The 15,540-nt window shown below is 43.0% G+C and overlaps 2 protein-coding genes and 1 long non-coding RNA gene across 3 annotated transcripts in view; 2 read left to right on the forward strand and 1 right to left on the reverse strand.

The window, feature by feature from the left end:
* The window catches only part of LOC110013491 (voltage-dependent T-type calcium channel subunit alpha-1I-like), a 435,381-nt gene that overhangs the window by 206,559 nt on the left and 213,282 nt on the right, over positions 1–15,540 (forward strand). The window contains exon 18 of the mRNA XM_023954667.1: positions 12,465–12,540. Coding sequence (XP_023810435.1) covers positions 12,465–12,540 — 76 coding nt within the window. The remainder of the gene's footprint in view (positions 1–12,464; positions 12,541–15,540) is intronic.
* LOC110017426 lies at positions 13,195–13,422 on the forward strand. Its single transcript, XR_002292829.1, has 2 exons — positions 13,195–13,235; positions 13,297–13,422. It is a non-coding gene; the product is annotated as an uncharacterized LOC110017426 (long non-coding RNA).
* On the reverse strand, positions 13,384–15,271 carry LOC105356831. Its single transcript, XM_023959076.1, has 2 exons — positions 13,565–15,271; positions 13,384–13,486 (listed from the first exon to the last, which is right to left on the reverse strand). The coding sequence occupies exon 1, from the start codon at positions 14,498–14,500 to the stop codon at positions 13,850–13,852; it is 651 nt and encodes a 216-aa protein (XP_023814844.1). The 5' UTR covers positions 14,501–15,271; the 3' UTR covers positions 13,384–13,486; positions 13,565–13,849.

Raw genomic sequence — 15,540 nt, forward strand, 5'->3', positions numbered from 1 at the left:
ATGCATGGTCTTGAGTAAGTCTTAAAAATTCTTAGATTCAACTTGAAAAGACATGTAGGAACCCTGAGTTTGCTGTGTGCAGCATTTATTCCTGGATATAGATTCCATTTACTTATTACTTTACTTTCTTTGACTTTACTTTCCATATGTTCAATATGAAGCTAAATTGATGCAGAAGTCAAGGTCGTAAATTAAAGTTAGAACTAAATTTATAGCCTATACAAAACTAGAAAGCTACCCCCCCAAAAAATATTAAATAAATAAACTGATGACAGTATAAAAAAATGTTATAATAAAAAAATAATAAAGGCCCGTTAAAGTTCAAATACAGAATATTGAACCTACCTAAAGAGAGTTGTAAGGGCTTCTGATTGAGGAATCATTTTGTTCTTAAACTAAAAATGACAATCTTCCCACCAATTAAACAGTTAAGTAGGATGAAATTATTTTTGTTAAGTATGCAAACTATGTTTTTTAGATATTGTTTTAATTTATCTTTTGTTTTTGTTTTTCCTCAATAGAAATAAGTGTTGAATCTTTTTGGAAACACTGTTTTGCAAAACTGTCGGTGTGAGCAAGGAAATCCATTGCAATTAATTTAAGGGTGACCACCATCTCCTGGATGAGCTTCTGTCATTTCCATGCAACGACTGCAAAAGCCTTGGATGATGCAGTTTTTTGGTCAGCTAAATCTGTTGCTCACACTTTATTCCTTCCTTCTCAAGTTACACCTGGAGAACATTATGGGGACATTGATGGAGCATTTTCTGGCAGCATTTTGACAATCTGAGAGTAATTACAGGACTCATATTCATCCCTTCCTTTGACTTGATTAGATAATTTTCCGTGACTATCTTTAGGGAAGACATCTTCTGGCTTGAGAGAGTTTCAATTGTTTTGAGTTGATTTTTATTCTAACGCTTGAGTGTTTTTGTTCTTTACATCAACCATTGTTGCCATTTACTCTAAAAAAAAATGTCATCAGTTTAAACTAAAAAGAACTTGTAAAGCTGATCTTTCTCGGCCACACTGACATTTTTCATTGAAGTAGGGATAATTAAGAGATTTTCTTTTTTTTTTTTTTACCTTTTTTGACGGCATTAAAGTTGTCCACCAAAAATGGACCCTAATTACTAGTCAGACAGAAAGGTGAAGCAATCGTTCACTTCTGGATAGAAGCATGAAATTTGGCACAAATGTAGTCAAATGAGTGCTCTTTCATATAAGAGCAAGACCCACCTTGGATCTTGCTCGGTACTTCCATTATTTAAGATGGCCTCCAGATACGGCTGCCAAAAAACACATTTTGCTAATAAAATCAAAAATATTACCCTTTAGGGCATGGTAATGTCCAATAAATATAAAAAAAGTCCACAATGCTCACTGAAATGACTTGAAACGTTCAAATGTAACAAAACATTAAAATTTATTAAATAATTAAATAATCAAAATCAGCCATTACTTTTGAGTTGTTGATTAACAGAATTATTTAAAAAACATACTAATGAAATAGGGCTGGACAAAAATGATGGTACCTCCATAAAAGACTGAGAACTATTTGCCCAGGGGGTCATGATGAACTCAGGTATGTCCTTTAATTGACATCACAGCTGTTTTCAAACCCATAAAAATATTACCCTTTAGGGCATGGTAATGTCCAATAAAAACATGTACATTCTTAATATAAACATGTACATTCTGTACATTTGCTAATAAAAATCACATTTAGATGTCAATATTAGCATAATGAAAAACCTTAACAAAGTTATAAAGCACACGAGTGACATGTTAAATATGACATAATAACCTCAATGCATCCCATTCATCAGATGATTAAAGAGATCGAGAGGACCCCTGCCTCTGGCTGGTGACATGAACCACCACAATAGCACAGAGAAGTGCAGCTCAAATTTGCTCTGCTGCACTTCCACAAGCTTCTATAAGCTTTCTTGCAACCACAATTCAACAGCTCTTGACATGCTTTGGATGCTTCAGGGAGAGTGGTCCACTTCCCAAGCATCAAATGCAGTCTTCTTGCCCCGGCCTGCAAATGAAGACGTGTTGTCTGAGCCACTGAAAGCATGAAAGAACCAAAGCAATACTTTCAGCCCAGCTCTGGTCATTTTCAAAAAGTGCTACTCTTTCTCTTTTGGGAACGTGCTTTGTTGTATAAGCTAACTAAACAAGTGTAGTGGTACACTGCATCAAGTGCATGCAGGTTTGTACCAGCAAGTTTAGCAAGAAGCTTGATGTCATTTATTTCTGTTGCACACCATTCAACATTTTCATGGACTTCCATTCTCTGTGCCTGGTGCATTGTACCATCCCCAGTTTCGCAGAAGAAGCAATTGCCACTACTAGTACTTGAGGTGACTTTAGTACGAGGTTTCACAGGGCTGTCTGCACTTTCAGAGCTCTTTCTTTTAACCCTTGTGCTATCTTAGATGACCCCACCCTTGCATTGACGTGTTATCCCTACCATGACAAAGGTGGATAAAGGTGGAAAGATTTCTTGTAATCCATGGACACCAGTGAGGTTCACAAATCATTGAAGAAAGAAGTTTCAGCGCACTGTCTAGTCTAGATGACCCAACTCCCAATGTCAAAGTGCCTAGGACAGCACAAGGGGTTACAAACGCTTTCAAGTTTTAAATTGCTGAACTTGTTGAAACAAAACGTGTGCCATAAGCCTTCCTTAGACCTCAGAGTCTCTGCAATACCTTGCCCATCATCCAAAAGTTATAGATCCTTCTTTACTGGAACTTCACCAGCATCAGAACATTTTTTAATGTTTTCAGCAAACGTAACATAGCCTGAGCCTTGTGATGCTGAGACAGACTTGACTGAGAGCAGTAACGCTTGCAGAGGAAATGAAAATTGAACATTTTCAAGGAGGTCCGTCTTGGTGCTTTTGTAATCTTTCCATCCAGGCGAGAACTACAGTCGCGCTGCAACTTCCAGCAGATTACAATGAAAAGCTATCCATCCTCCGCTCCTCTACTGGGAGGCAGTGCCGGGCGAGTTGTGCCACACTTTGTGAATGTACTGTAGAACTTAAGCTTGGGCTGACGTGTCTGCTTGCACTGCTGTTGAAGTGCAGAAAAGCCGGCATCATTCATGAGATGCCGCACGGCAACGAGAAGGACTCTGACAATGACGAAAGTGAACCTGACGTGCTTGAGAAAAATTTAACCCAGCTGTTCATTTACAGGTACCGTGGCTCTTTGCCTCATTTCATATTTAGTTTTTTTTTCCTCCCTCTAACCAAACTCAAATCCATCAGAAGGTAATAAAAACAAATAATAATGAAACTTATTTACCCTAATTTCCGGGTTACAGAGCGCACCTGATTACAAGCCGCACCCACCCAATTTTAAGCAATTAGTTTACTTTTTACATAAATAAGCTGCACCAGTGTACAAGCCGCATACTTTAGACCGACACGATCAGCCTGACAATGGCTATCCTGACTCTCAAACATGAGACAGCTTTTGATCTCACTGTGGGAGGAGTCAGCTTTGCGTCAGCTCATATGTTTGAATACACCCACATCTGCCAAACAGCATGCACCTCACTTCTGTTCACAAGTTCCTCAGTTATGTTTTTTTTTTTTTTTTTTTTTTTTTACTTATTGACATTTGAGGTATCATACATAAAATTACAAACAGTAACCATATAATTAACATTGCATCCCTCAGTTATGATGAGGAAATTTACACCCATGATTCCCCATTTCCCATGAGTCTTAGGGGCTTAAGGCGGGGCTAACCCCCGGGTCGCCACACTGTTGAACGTGTTAAAGAATGAGCAAAGAGCAGCAGTGGTAGGAGGGGAGAACGGGAGAGTACGTCTCCTCTCCTTCTGCTTGTGTCGCGGCAGCAATATGGTACTAACAGGGCTGATTAAAAAAACGTACCAGTAAAATAAAGCAGCGGCGACTGAAAAGCGCGCGCCTCAGCGCGATACGCGCGCCTCTGCGCAGCGTGTGCGCCAGAAGTTTCCTTCCATAACAGTGACACACTGTTGCTCCGCGGACGCCTCTGCGCTCTGCCCTCGCCCCGGAGGCTACTTGTCTCCCCCTTCCTATCTTCACCGACACCCCTCGTGAGGGCGACTCCAGGGAGGAGCGCTTCGTCCCCACTGCACCCGGTCCATTTGCGCGGCTGCTGGTGAACGGAGTGAATTGTGTCCGTGCAGAGCAATCGTACTCAATACGTTTTGTGTATGATCGACAGATAGGATTTTATTTTTTACGTGTGGGAGCCTCCAGACTGCCATGTGTCCCGCAGCTTTATGTAAACGAGCAGCCGAATTCAGGAAAACATGTCTCCAGCACACACAGCAGCTTTGGGGCGGTGTGAGCTTTTCAAAGCAAAATGCCGCTAAGTCCTTAGAAACTGTTCAAACGATCACGTGGATTTGTGTTTCCAGTCGTGTCCCAACAAAATAAAGGCTGATGTTATTCTCACGTATTTACGTGCAGCCAAGCTGCAGATTGCGGCATTTCCCACATCGATTCATGTTCATAAAAGGCTAAATGTTGTTAGCGCATGTTAGCCTTCACCTAACCGTTCTTCCGCCTTCGTTCTGCCACAAAAAAGCACTGACCACACAGATTAAAAATAAAATGATGAGTGAACAGGCGCTTCATAATAACCATAACATAACAATGATAAAAGCATTTTTAAAAGATCATCTCGTATATTACAGAGCTGCTAAATAGATGGGCTAGTGTCACTCTGACTCAGAGGTAAATTCACTCCTGAGCATGCGCTGTTCTCTCCGTCACGCAGCTGACCGGCTTTTCCAAATCTCATCACCAAAACCCGTTGGTGATGGTGGATTTTTTCACGTTGCTTTTAACGATTGCTTTTAACTTGAAAGCTGCGTCATATTGTAGTGGCGATCACGTGCACGTTGGGTCTAATGGCACCAAAGGATTCTGGGATGCGGCTGGGCATGCGTGTTACTTTTTGTTGAACCATGACTGAAGCGTCTAGACCTGAGGTCAACTCCATGCTGTTTGGCTGCTTATAGGTGTGTGGAAAACTAATTGGCTCTCTGCTCGAAGTTGGATTACGAGTTCAGCCTCCGCTCCGAGACTGAAAGAACGTTCGAGGCGGCCGCCAAATAAATCCATAAATTAGCCGCGTCACTGAATAAGCCGCAGGGCTGTAAGCGCAGGACAAAAGTAGCGGCTTATAGTCCGGAAATTATAGTCTGGCTTATAGTCCGGAAATTACGGTAGCAGAGTGGGTGTTTTGATGCTGCTCTGGAAACATAGCAATATTTTAATATTCCATCAATTAATAGTTTTTCATGCAAATATCAATTATTAGTTTTTAAATAAAAAAGAAGTTGGAATAGTAACACATTTTTGCTGAAGATCAAAATTAAATTTATTCCTCACAAATCTGAAATGTATTGTATTCATTGTGTTTATTGTGAATATGAATTACTTAAACATCAGAAGGATGCTCTGTCCAAATGTTTGTGTATTTGTTGGTGTGAGGGTCATTGACAATGTTGAGATACAAAGAATTTCCAGTTTAATACTGTTGGATGAATTGTGAAATATTAAGTTTTTACAATCATAAATCTGACTTCAGAGGAGTCGGTGCCTCACTAGCCATCAACCTCACTGCACGTCACTGAGTAGTTGTGTGTGTCAGAGAGAGGCAAAGAATTAGATAGTGGGACAGTGTGTGTGTGTGTGTGTGTGTGTGTGTGTGTGTGTGTGTGTGTGTGTGTGTGTGTGTGTGTGTGTGTGTGTGTGTGTGTGTGTGTGTGTGTGTGTGTGTGTGTGTGTGTGTGTGTGTGTGTGTGTGTGTGTGGAGGGGGTACCGGACCTCCAAGGTTTACTCTGTTAACTTTGGTTAAGCTGCATTTGGACACTTTAAATAAACACAAGTGCAATACTTGCTGTTGTACTGTAAGGAGAGGAGTGTGTTATGGGAAATAATATGGCTTCAATTGCATGTTTGTGTGTGTATGTCTTTGCGGCAGTGGCTCAGGCGGTAGAGCGAGTCCTCCAATGATCGAAGGGGTTGATCCCCACTCCCTCCAGTCATTTACACTGCAGCTCCACTGGTGTATGAATGTCCTGGTGATGGTCAGAGGGGCCTGTCCGTCTGCCCCAGGACAGCTGTGGCTACATCATGCATTGTAGCCTCTCACCTTACCCAGCCGCAAGCTGGGCAGCTGGGTAAGGTGAGAGGCTACAATGCAGGAATACAGGGTTTGATTCCCGGAGGGAGGTCAATTACCATATCAATGGCGAGCAATGAACATCACCCAGTACGGGCCCTTAGGCAAGGCCCTTAACGCTACTGCCTCCCGAGCGCAGCTAGGCTGCAGCTCACTGCTCCCCCAGGGGATTGGTCAACATGCGGAGAAGAATTTCCCCATTTTAGGTTCAGTAAAGTATCAATTAACAATATTATTATCACCATCACCAAGTATGAATGGGGATTGAATGAATAATGGGCACAATGTAAGTGCTTTGAGGAACCAAGAAAAACGCAGATAAATCTAGGCCATTATTATCATTATTAATGGCAGGTCAGTGCGTAGTGTGGCTCGTTGACTCTCACAGTTAAAAATGATTTACGGGATTAACTATTTCTGAGTCTTAAAACACAAGTACGTAATCTGGACAGCCCTATATCTCAATCTCCAACTGTTCTGCCTGAAACTTTAAAAAGTATGATTAAAGTGAACATGATAAGTGAGGGAGTGAGGTCATCTAGACACCACAAGTAAGTGCGCTGAACTCTTTTCTTCAATGATTTGTGATCTTCACTGGTGTCCACATGAAATCCACTCCACCTTTATCCACCTTTGTTATGGTGGGGAGAACCAGTCAATGGCCACCTTGACCCCATAGGATAGCGCAAGGGTTAAACAGTAATGCAGTCTTAAAATACGAATGTATTTGTATGTATATGTGTGTGTGTGTATGTCCTGGGACAGTTCTCTCCTTCGCTTTCTGTTTTTCATGTTCAGTGTGGTACACACCTTTTCACCAAACAGCAACGTGACTATTTGTCTAGGCAGACCGACTGATTATGGGTTTGAAAACAGCTGTGATGTCAATTAAAGGACATACCTGAGTTCATCATGACCCCCTGGGCAAATAGTTCTCAGTCTTTTATGGAGGTACCATCGTTTTTGTCCAGCCCTATTTCATTAGTTTGTTTTTTTAAATAATTCTGTTAATCAACAACTCAAAAGTAATGGCTGATTTTGATTATTTATTTTTCAATAAATTTTAATGTTTTGTTACATTTGAACGTTTCAAGTCTTTTCAGTGAGCATTGTGGACTTTTTTTTTTTATTTATTGGACATTACCATGCCCTAAAGGGTAATATTTTTGATTTTATTAGCAAAATGTGTTTTTTTTTTAGCAGCCATATTCGGAGGTCATCTTGAATAATGGAGGTACCAAGCAAGATCCAATGTGGGTCTTGTTCTTAAATGAAAGAGCACTCATTTGACTACATTTGTGCCAAATTTCATGCTTCTATCCGTGATTGATTCTTATGTAAAATGTCCCTCATCTACCTGATTGTACTAAAAAAATGAAGTTATGCTAAAGTTTTAAGCTAGCTAGTGAGATTCTGAAGTAATGTTTATATCAGGGGTCGACAACCTTTACCACTCAAAGAGCCATTTTGATCAGTTTCCCACAAAGATGAAAACGCAGGGAGCCACAGCATTCATTGGAAAATCTGCTTTTTCCATTGAATGGCATCATTTCACTGGTTTTAAAGTTTTCACTCGATATTCACTGCTCATTCAACTTCAGTCAACATGTACGGTCTTCAGAGGGGGTCCTGGCTAGTTAAACGCCCTGGCTGAAACAAAATCTAATTTTTTCTCGGCTCTGGTGCAGCGGTAGGGCGGTTGACGCCTAATAAGAAAATTGCAGGTTCCATTCCATGTGTCGAAGTGTCCTTGAGACACTTGCCAAGTTTCCTTGGCAAGACACTGAACTGTATGAGAATGACGGAGAGGCTTAGATAAAATCCACAAATAAACTAACTAACAAGACTAGTCTAATTAAGTGCAAACCTTCATTAGCCATTTGGCAAATGTTGCTCTAAATTTTACTTCTCAAACCGTAAATTCTGTCGTGTTTGGACCCTAGCAAGTTTCAATTTTGGACACCTTGGAGTTTTCTTCTTCCTCTCCTTTCTAAACTGGACGCTGATGCTTCCGCTGATCTTTTGTCTGTTTTCCACAGCACAGCCTTGAATAGACTTTTCCGACTGTCACACACCCAGAGTTAAGATGAGTGGGGTGATGGTAACAAATTTACTTTGATGCAGACTCGATTTCTTTTTTTTCCCCTTTAACTTTTCATCAAATCCAGTAAACCCAATGAAGTTCATTAATTTTATGGATGAAAACTATTTATTTATTAGGAAGCGGCTGTTAGTTTGTTCTGGAATCATAAGCGGTGAGTCTAAGCCCCTTCCCTGCCTCTCTACCTGCTTTTCATCTCTACCTGTTCTCACCCACTGCAGCTGTGAGTTGTTTTCCCCCGCAGTTCCAACAGTTCCAAAAATTGCAGAGTTGGGTGGGACTTACGAGAGTTGGGGCAAAATGATGTGGCAGGGAGACAGGAGCAGACCATGGCCTTAGCAGCATGAAGCTGAAAGCAGAGGCTGGGGAATGGGCTGAGCAGGTTAGCCGGAAGCCAGGCTGAGTGGCGAGCAGACAGGTAGACAAGCTGGCAGAGACAACTGCGCAGGTGAGTTGACTGAATGCTTTCAGTGCAACGATCCGGCAGAGAGTGAAGGGCAGATGCAGAGATTAATAGGAGCAGGCACAGGTGAAGGAAATCAGACAATAAAAAGTAGCAGGGCAGCTGCTGCCATGAAACTGAATCGCAATTATGTCATTGGAAAAGGGTTATGTGGTTCAATAATAGGTGGATACAGTAGATGAATGGATCAAATATTTTTGATATATGAAATCATAGTGATGATGTTTAAGGGTGGAGGTTAAGACAAAGATGGAGAGCAACATTGAAATATCTCAAAGCTTTTGATGAATCTTTTTTGAAATGCCAAACAAAACCCAAACTATTCATGTTTTTACCTATGAATCTCATTTTCTTCCCCCGTTTGGTTCCCCCTGTCCCTGGCTCTTACGCCTTTATGGATTTTTAAACACACTCTATCTGATATGGCTGCATGTGACACATATAGTAAGGAAAATACTAATAGTGTTTACACAGCCTGGAATACTGAGAAGCTAAAGTTTTTACTTTACAATGTAAAGATTGTTTCTAAGGAAATGCCCTGCGATATTCATGACTTTGTGTACATGGATGGATTTTATGTACATGAATGCTCTTAATTGTTCCAAAGTGCCATAAAATCCCTAATTTTTTTATTGCGCCTTATAATCCAGAGCACTTTATATGTAATAATTCTGGTTGTGCTTACTGATGTTGAAGCGATTTTAAAGGGTACGTGGCGCTCCGTCTAAATGTTTGGTTGGGTGTTATTGTGAATAGGCTAACGCAGCTACCATGTAATGGTGTAGGACAGTGTTTTTTACATATTAGTAACAAGGTTGGGAGTTAGTGTAGTCACAGTAACATTTCTTTTAGTATTATCGATCAGTTTTTTTTCTTTCTTCTAACTTTTCCTGTCCAACAGCTGAGCAAGCAGATCAGAGCTGACTGCCTCTTGTACTGGACAGATTTATTGTTACAATTGGGGTTTATGGATCTTCAGACAGACAGAGTGTATGTTATAAACCCCTTTTGTATTTGCGGCTAAGCTTTATTTTATGAAAACTATATTTGTATGCATTTCTTATTGGACCGGACGGAAAAATGAAACAAAAGAGGAGAGAAAGAAACATAGTGGGATGTCAGAGTGGGGGGACAATACCTATGCCTATATTTGTGCAAAGGTGAATAAGCAGGTTATTTGAATGAATGTGTGCCTCTTAGAGCGTGCCTTGACCACACTGAATGCTCCAGCAAAGGCAGGAGGCCAGGCACCCCAGAGCTAGGGGCAGACAGCACAGCAAGAGTCTCACCGTCAGACAAAGATCCAGCAGCAACCACCCTCCCATGCACCTGACCCCCACCACAGAAAACTATTTTTTTGTTTAAGTGTTGCAGACAGAGTTGGCCGTTAGAGGTGTTGTGAGTAAACGAACGTAGCTAACGCCACTAATGTGGCTAATGTGTATAGGGGTGTCAGACTGTTTGAGAGGTTGGGAGTTAGTATATTTCCAGTTATGTTTGTTCTAGTGGTAGCAGTCTGTTTTGTTTTACATTCCTCAAACAAAGTTGGGAGTTCCAGGTTTTGTGAATATACTAGCAGGGATAACAGTAATGTGTTACAAACAAGAAGTAAAATTACTGTGAATGCTATTTACACTGACCAAAAATATAAACGCAACACGTTTGTTATGGCTCCCATTTTTATGGTATGAACTTAAAGATGTGAAACATTTTACACATACACAAAATAACCAGTTCTCTGAAATATTGTTCACAAATCTGTCTAAATCTGTGATAGTGAGCACTTCTCCTTTGCCAAGACAATCCATCCCACCTCACAGGTGTGCCATATCAAGATGCTGATTAGACAGACATGATTATTGCACAGGTGTGTCTTAGACTGGCCACAAGAAAAGGCCACTCTGAAATCTTCAGTTGTATCACACAGCACAATGCCACAGATGTCGCAAGTTTTGAGAGAGCGTGCAATTGGCATGCTGATTGCAGGAATGTCCACCAGAGCTGTTGCTGGGGAATTGAATGTCCATTTCTCCACCATGAGCCGTCTCCAAAGGCGTTTCCGAGAATTTGGCAGCACATCCAACCGGCATCACAACCGCAGACCACGTGTAACCACACCAGCCCAAGACCTCCACATCCAGCATGTCCACCTCCAAGATCGTCTGAGACCAGCTACTCAGTCAGCTGCTGAAACAATCGGTTTGCATAACCACAGAATTTCTGCAAAAACTGTCAGAAACCGTCTCAGGGAAGCTCATCTGCATGCTCATCGTCCTCATCGAGGTCTCGACCTCACTTCAGTTCGTCGTCGTAACCGACTTGACTGGGCAAATGCTCACATGCGATGGCGTCTGGGACGTTGGAGAGGTGTTCTCTTCACGGATGAATTTTGGTTTACAATGTTCAGGGCAGATGGCAGACAGCGGGTGTGGCGTCGTGTGGGTGAGCAGTTTTTTGATGTTAATGTTGTGGATCGAGTAGCCCGTGGTGGTGTGGTTATGGTATGGGCAGGCATCTGTTATGTGCGAAGAACACAGGTGCATTTCATTTATGTCATTTTGAATGCACAGAGATACTGTGACGAGATCCTGGGGCCCATTGTTGTGCCGTATATTCAACAACATCACCTCATGTTGCAGCATGATAATGCACGGCCCCATGTTGCAAGGATCTGTACACAATTCTTGGAAGCTGAGAACATCCCAGTTCTTGCATGGCCAGCATACTCACCGGACATGTCCCCCATTGAGCATGTTTGGGATGCTCTGGATCCGCGTATACAACAACGTGTTCCAGTTCCTGCCAATATCCAGCAACTTTGCACAGCCATTGAAGAAGAGTGGAGCAACATTCCACAGGCCACAATAGACAACCTGATCAACTCCATGCGAAGGAGATGTGTCGCACTTCATTAGGCAAATGGTGGTCACACCAGATACTGACTGGTTGTCTGAGTCCCCTGACCCCCTCAACAAAACAAAACTGAAGATTTCAGATCGGCCTTTTCTTGTGGCCAGTCTAAGGCACACCTGTGCAATAATCATGTCTGTCTAATCAGCATCTTGAAATGGCACACCTGTGAGGTGGGATGGATTGTCTTGGCAAAGGAGAAGTGCTCACTATCACAGATTTGTGAACAATATTTCAGAGAACTGGTTATTTTGTGTTTGTGGAAAATGTTTCACATCTTTGAGTTCATACCATAAAAATGGGAGCAATACCAAAAGTGTTGCGTTTATATTTTTGGTCAGTGTATGAAGCCTGACTGACTAATGCACATATATGACTCTTTTGTGTCCCTTAATGCGCCATATATTTTGGTGCGTCTTGTATATGACATAAGTTTGAAAATAGAACATTCATTGACTGTGTGCCTTCTAATCTGGTGCAACCTATGGTGCGGAAAATACAGTACTGTCACTGATATTATACCTTAAGCTTTTAAAAATATGCATTGTTCAAGTTTTATAGGTCTTGTTTTATTGACAGAGTTAGATATAAACATCCGCTATTTTCAGTTCTGTGGTTTTTAGTAAAACTCACACAGCGTGATGCTCAACAATGTTGATATTTACTCCTAAAATAACTTGTTTGTTGAAATAAAAAAAAACCCTTGTCATGCTGGCTTCTCTTTTTTCAAACCTTTGCTTGCTGTGAAACCTGTTTCAACTGTCTCTTCATTTTTACTGCCAGGGTGATGCCAATCGCTCCTATTCCGATGATGACCACTCCTCCTCCGACTTTGATGAAAGTGAGAAGCACAACTCTAGTAAGTTGTCTGGTGAGAAGTTAGATTATTTTCCTTCTTTAAATTTTTTGTTTTATTATTATTAGAGACCAACTTAACTTTCTAGATTCAGAAGGTTTCACATTTCCTAAAACATGTAGTTGTGTAAAGGGTTAATACATTTGGACATGCTGGATGCAGTTCATTGGTTCAATCTTTGAAAGGAGGAACATTAGAAAAACAATTAACCAAAGTTTAAAAAAAGAGTCAAAAGTGACTTAAGATGGTAAGAAATGGCCATGACTTCCATTCAGCTAAGAGGCCAAGTACAAACCACATCAGGCGGACTTTCTGTCTTCAGCCAAAGAAACAATTACAAAAACTTTTTCACAATCACCCAGTAAGACGAAAGTTGCACAACACTTCCTCTACCAAAATTGTGTCTCCAGGAACTAATCAAAATCCCTTGAATGCCCCTGTGCTTGAACAACCTCTGCAAATAAACATTAAACAACTGAAGTGATGGGTCAGCCAATAAAGGAAAGATCTATCTGACCAACTTTTAGTGATCCCAAGGACTGCGGTCCTTATGCCATCCTAAGAAATCCTGTAAAAAAGAAGCATCTACAGTGGGGCAAATAAGTATTTAGTCAGCCACCGATTGTGCAAGTTCTACCTGTCATGGCAGGCTAAGCTTAGGCAGACCCAGATGCTGGAACCCAGAAGGATGACAGGAGGTGAGTTATGGTAAGAATAGGGTTTATTGATACGGCTGGTGACGGAGTCTTGGTATGGCAGGGAGGCGACGTGGCTGGAGGGAGAGCGTGAATCCGAGACCGGACGAGGGCAGGAGGCACCGCTTGAGGAACCAGACCGTGACTTGAGAGGAGCCGGGAAATTCCAACAGCGTTCCACTGCAGACGGTGAGTGTGGTTGGGAGTTTGCTTGACTCGTCCGCTTGACCGCTCACTCGTGGATGTGAGTATTCCTGGAACAGGACAGAAAACATGAGACGAGGGGCCGAGGCTAGTTTAAACAAGATTTCACTTGAGGCTTGAACATGCACCATTAGGGGCAACGAACTCGCGTTGAATGATGGTCCTGGAGCTCCTTATGAAGGTCAGGCAGACTGATGAGATGAGTGGCGGCAGCTGCGGAGAATTAGGCCAAGCAGAGAGGGGAGGGGGGAGGAACCTGACAGAGGCACCGTGACAGTATCCCCCCCTCAACGACCGCCTCCAGGCGGTCCAGGACGGCGATCAGGATGGAGCCGGAAGAAATCCTCGATGAGGGACGGGTCCAGGATGAGAGAGCGCGAGATCCAAGACCGCTCCTCAGGACCGTAACCCTCTCAGTCAACCAGGAACTGGTGCCCGCGACCCCGACGACGGATGTCCAGAATCCGGCTCACAGTATAGGCGGGGGCGCCGTCGATGACCCGGGCGGGTGGTGGGGAAGCGGACGGCGGGCACAGAGGACTGTCCTGAACGGGTTTAATCTGCGAGATGTGAAATGAGGGGTGTACCTTGAGAGCTCGAGGGAGGCGTAGACGGACACAGGTAGGATTGATGACTTTCTCAATGGTATAAGGTCCAATGAACCGGGGAGCCAACTTGCGGGAGTGAGCTTGAATAGGAATATTGCGGGCGGAGATCCAAACCTTCTGCCCAGGCTGGTACTCGGGACCCACCACCCTGTGGCGATTGGCGATGCGACAGTTACTCTCCTTGGTGCGGAGGAGAGCTTCTGTGGTCTGGCGCCAGACGCGTTGACAACGCTGGAGATGTTCCTGGACCGACGGCGCCGCCAAATCTAGTTCCTGGGATGGAAACAGAGGTAGAGCGTACTTATCCTTGATCGTGATTTGGTTGAGTTCTCTGTAGTCGACGCAGGGGCGTAGAGTCTTGTCTTTCTTTTCTACGAAGAAAAATCCTGCGCCGACGGGTGATGATGAGGGTCGTATATGTCCCAGAGAAAGCGCCTCCTGAACGTAGCTTTCCATAGCGAGTCTTTCAGGTCTGGAAAGATTGAACAGCCTACCCTTGGGGAGGGTGGAACCAGGTTGTAAATTGATTTCACAGTCGTACGGACGATGAGGTGGCAGAGCACAGGCCTTGGTTTTGCTAAAGACCTCATGGAGGTCATGGTAACAGGCAGGGATGTTGTCCAGATTTAAGTTAGATGAGGGTTCAGAGGACGGACGAGAAGTGGAGGGAATGGCAGAGGCAAGACAGTTGGCCAGGCAGTAAGGACTCCAATTGGTAATATGACCAAGACACCAGTTAAATTGAGGATTGTGGAGCTTTAGCCAGGAATACCCCAGGATGATGGGGGTGTGTTTAGAGCGAGTGATGAAGAACTGAATGTTTTCACGATGATTTCCAGAGATTAGAATTTGGACGGGTTTAGTTCGATGAGTAATGCGTGAAAGGGGTTGACCCCCTAAACCAGAAGCTTCTACAGGGTGTTCGAGAGGTTCTGTGGGTAGACAAAGACTAGTGACGAGATCTGAATCAATGAGGCTCTGTTCAGCTCCTGAATCTATGAGAGCCTTGGTACTGTGAATGTCAGTTTTAGTGCAGATTTTGACAGGTAAATAAAGAAAAGTAGTAGGAGTCCGAGCTGAAACATACTCCCCCCGTGGCCTGTCACTCAACGGGGGGTCTGGGAGTTTAAACGCCGTTTACACTGAGAAACTAAATGACCCTGAACGCCGCAGTAAAAGCATGAACCCTCCATGCGACGTTTCTGTCGTTCCTCAGCGGAGAATTTAGAGTGCCCCACCTGCATAGGTTCTTCCAGAGGGTTGGGGCAAGGAACCGGATCTATTGTGGACTGTGTTTGAGCGGGGGTGATCGATACCGGGTGATTATTTAAAGTTTTGCGATGGTTGACTGGGCGGTCATGATGTCTTTCCCGTAGACGGATGTCTGATCGGAGAGCAGCTGTGACTAGGTCCTCAAATGTGTTAGCCTCCGGCTGTGTGCATAAATGATCCTTAATGGATTCATTCAGAGACTGGTAAAAAATGCCCTTCAGAGC

The sequence above is a fragment of the Oryzias latipes genome, chromosome 1, assembly GCF_002234675.1.
Source record: "Oryzias latipes chromosome 1, ASM223467v1".
NCBI lineage: Eukaryota > Metazoa > Chordata > Actinopteri > Beloniformes > Adrianichthyidae > Oryzias > Oryzias latipes.

What these genes read in the sequence shown, in the direction of transcription:
- LOC105356831 (XM_023959076.1), bottom strand. Translation starts at nt 14,500, where the DNA reads ATGGAAAGCTACGTTCAGGAGGCGCTTTCTCTGGGACATATACGACCC.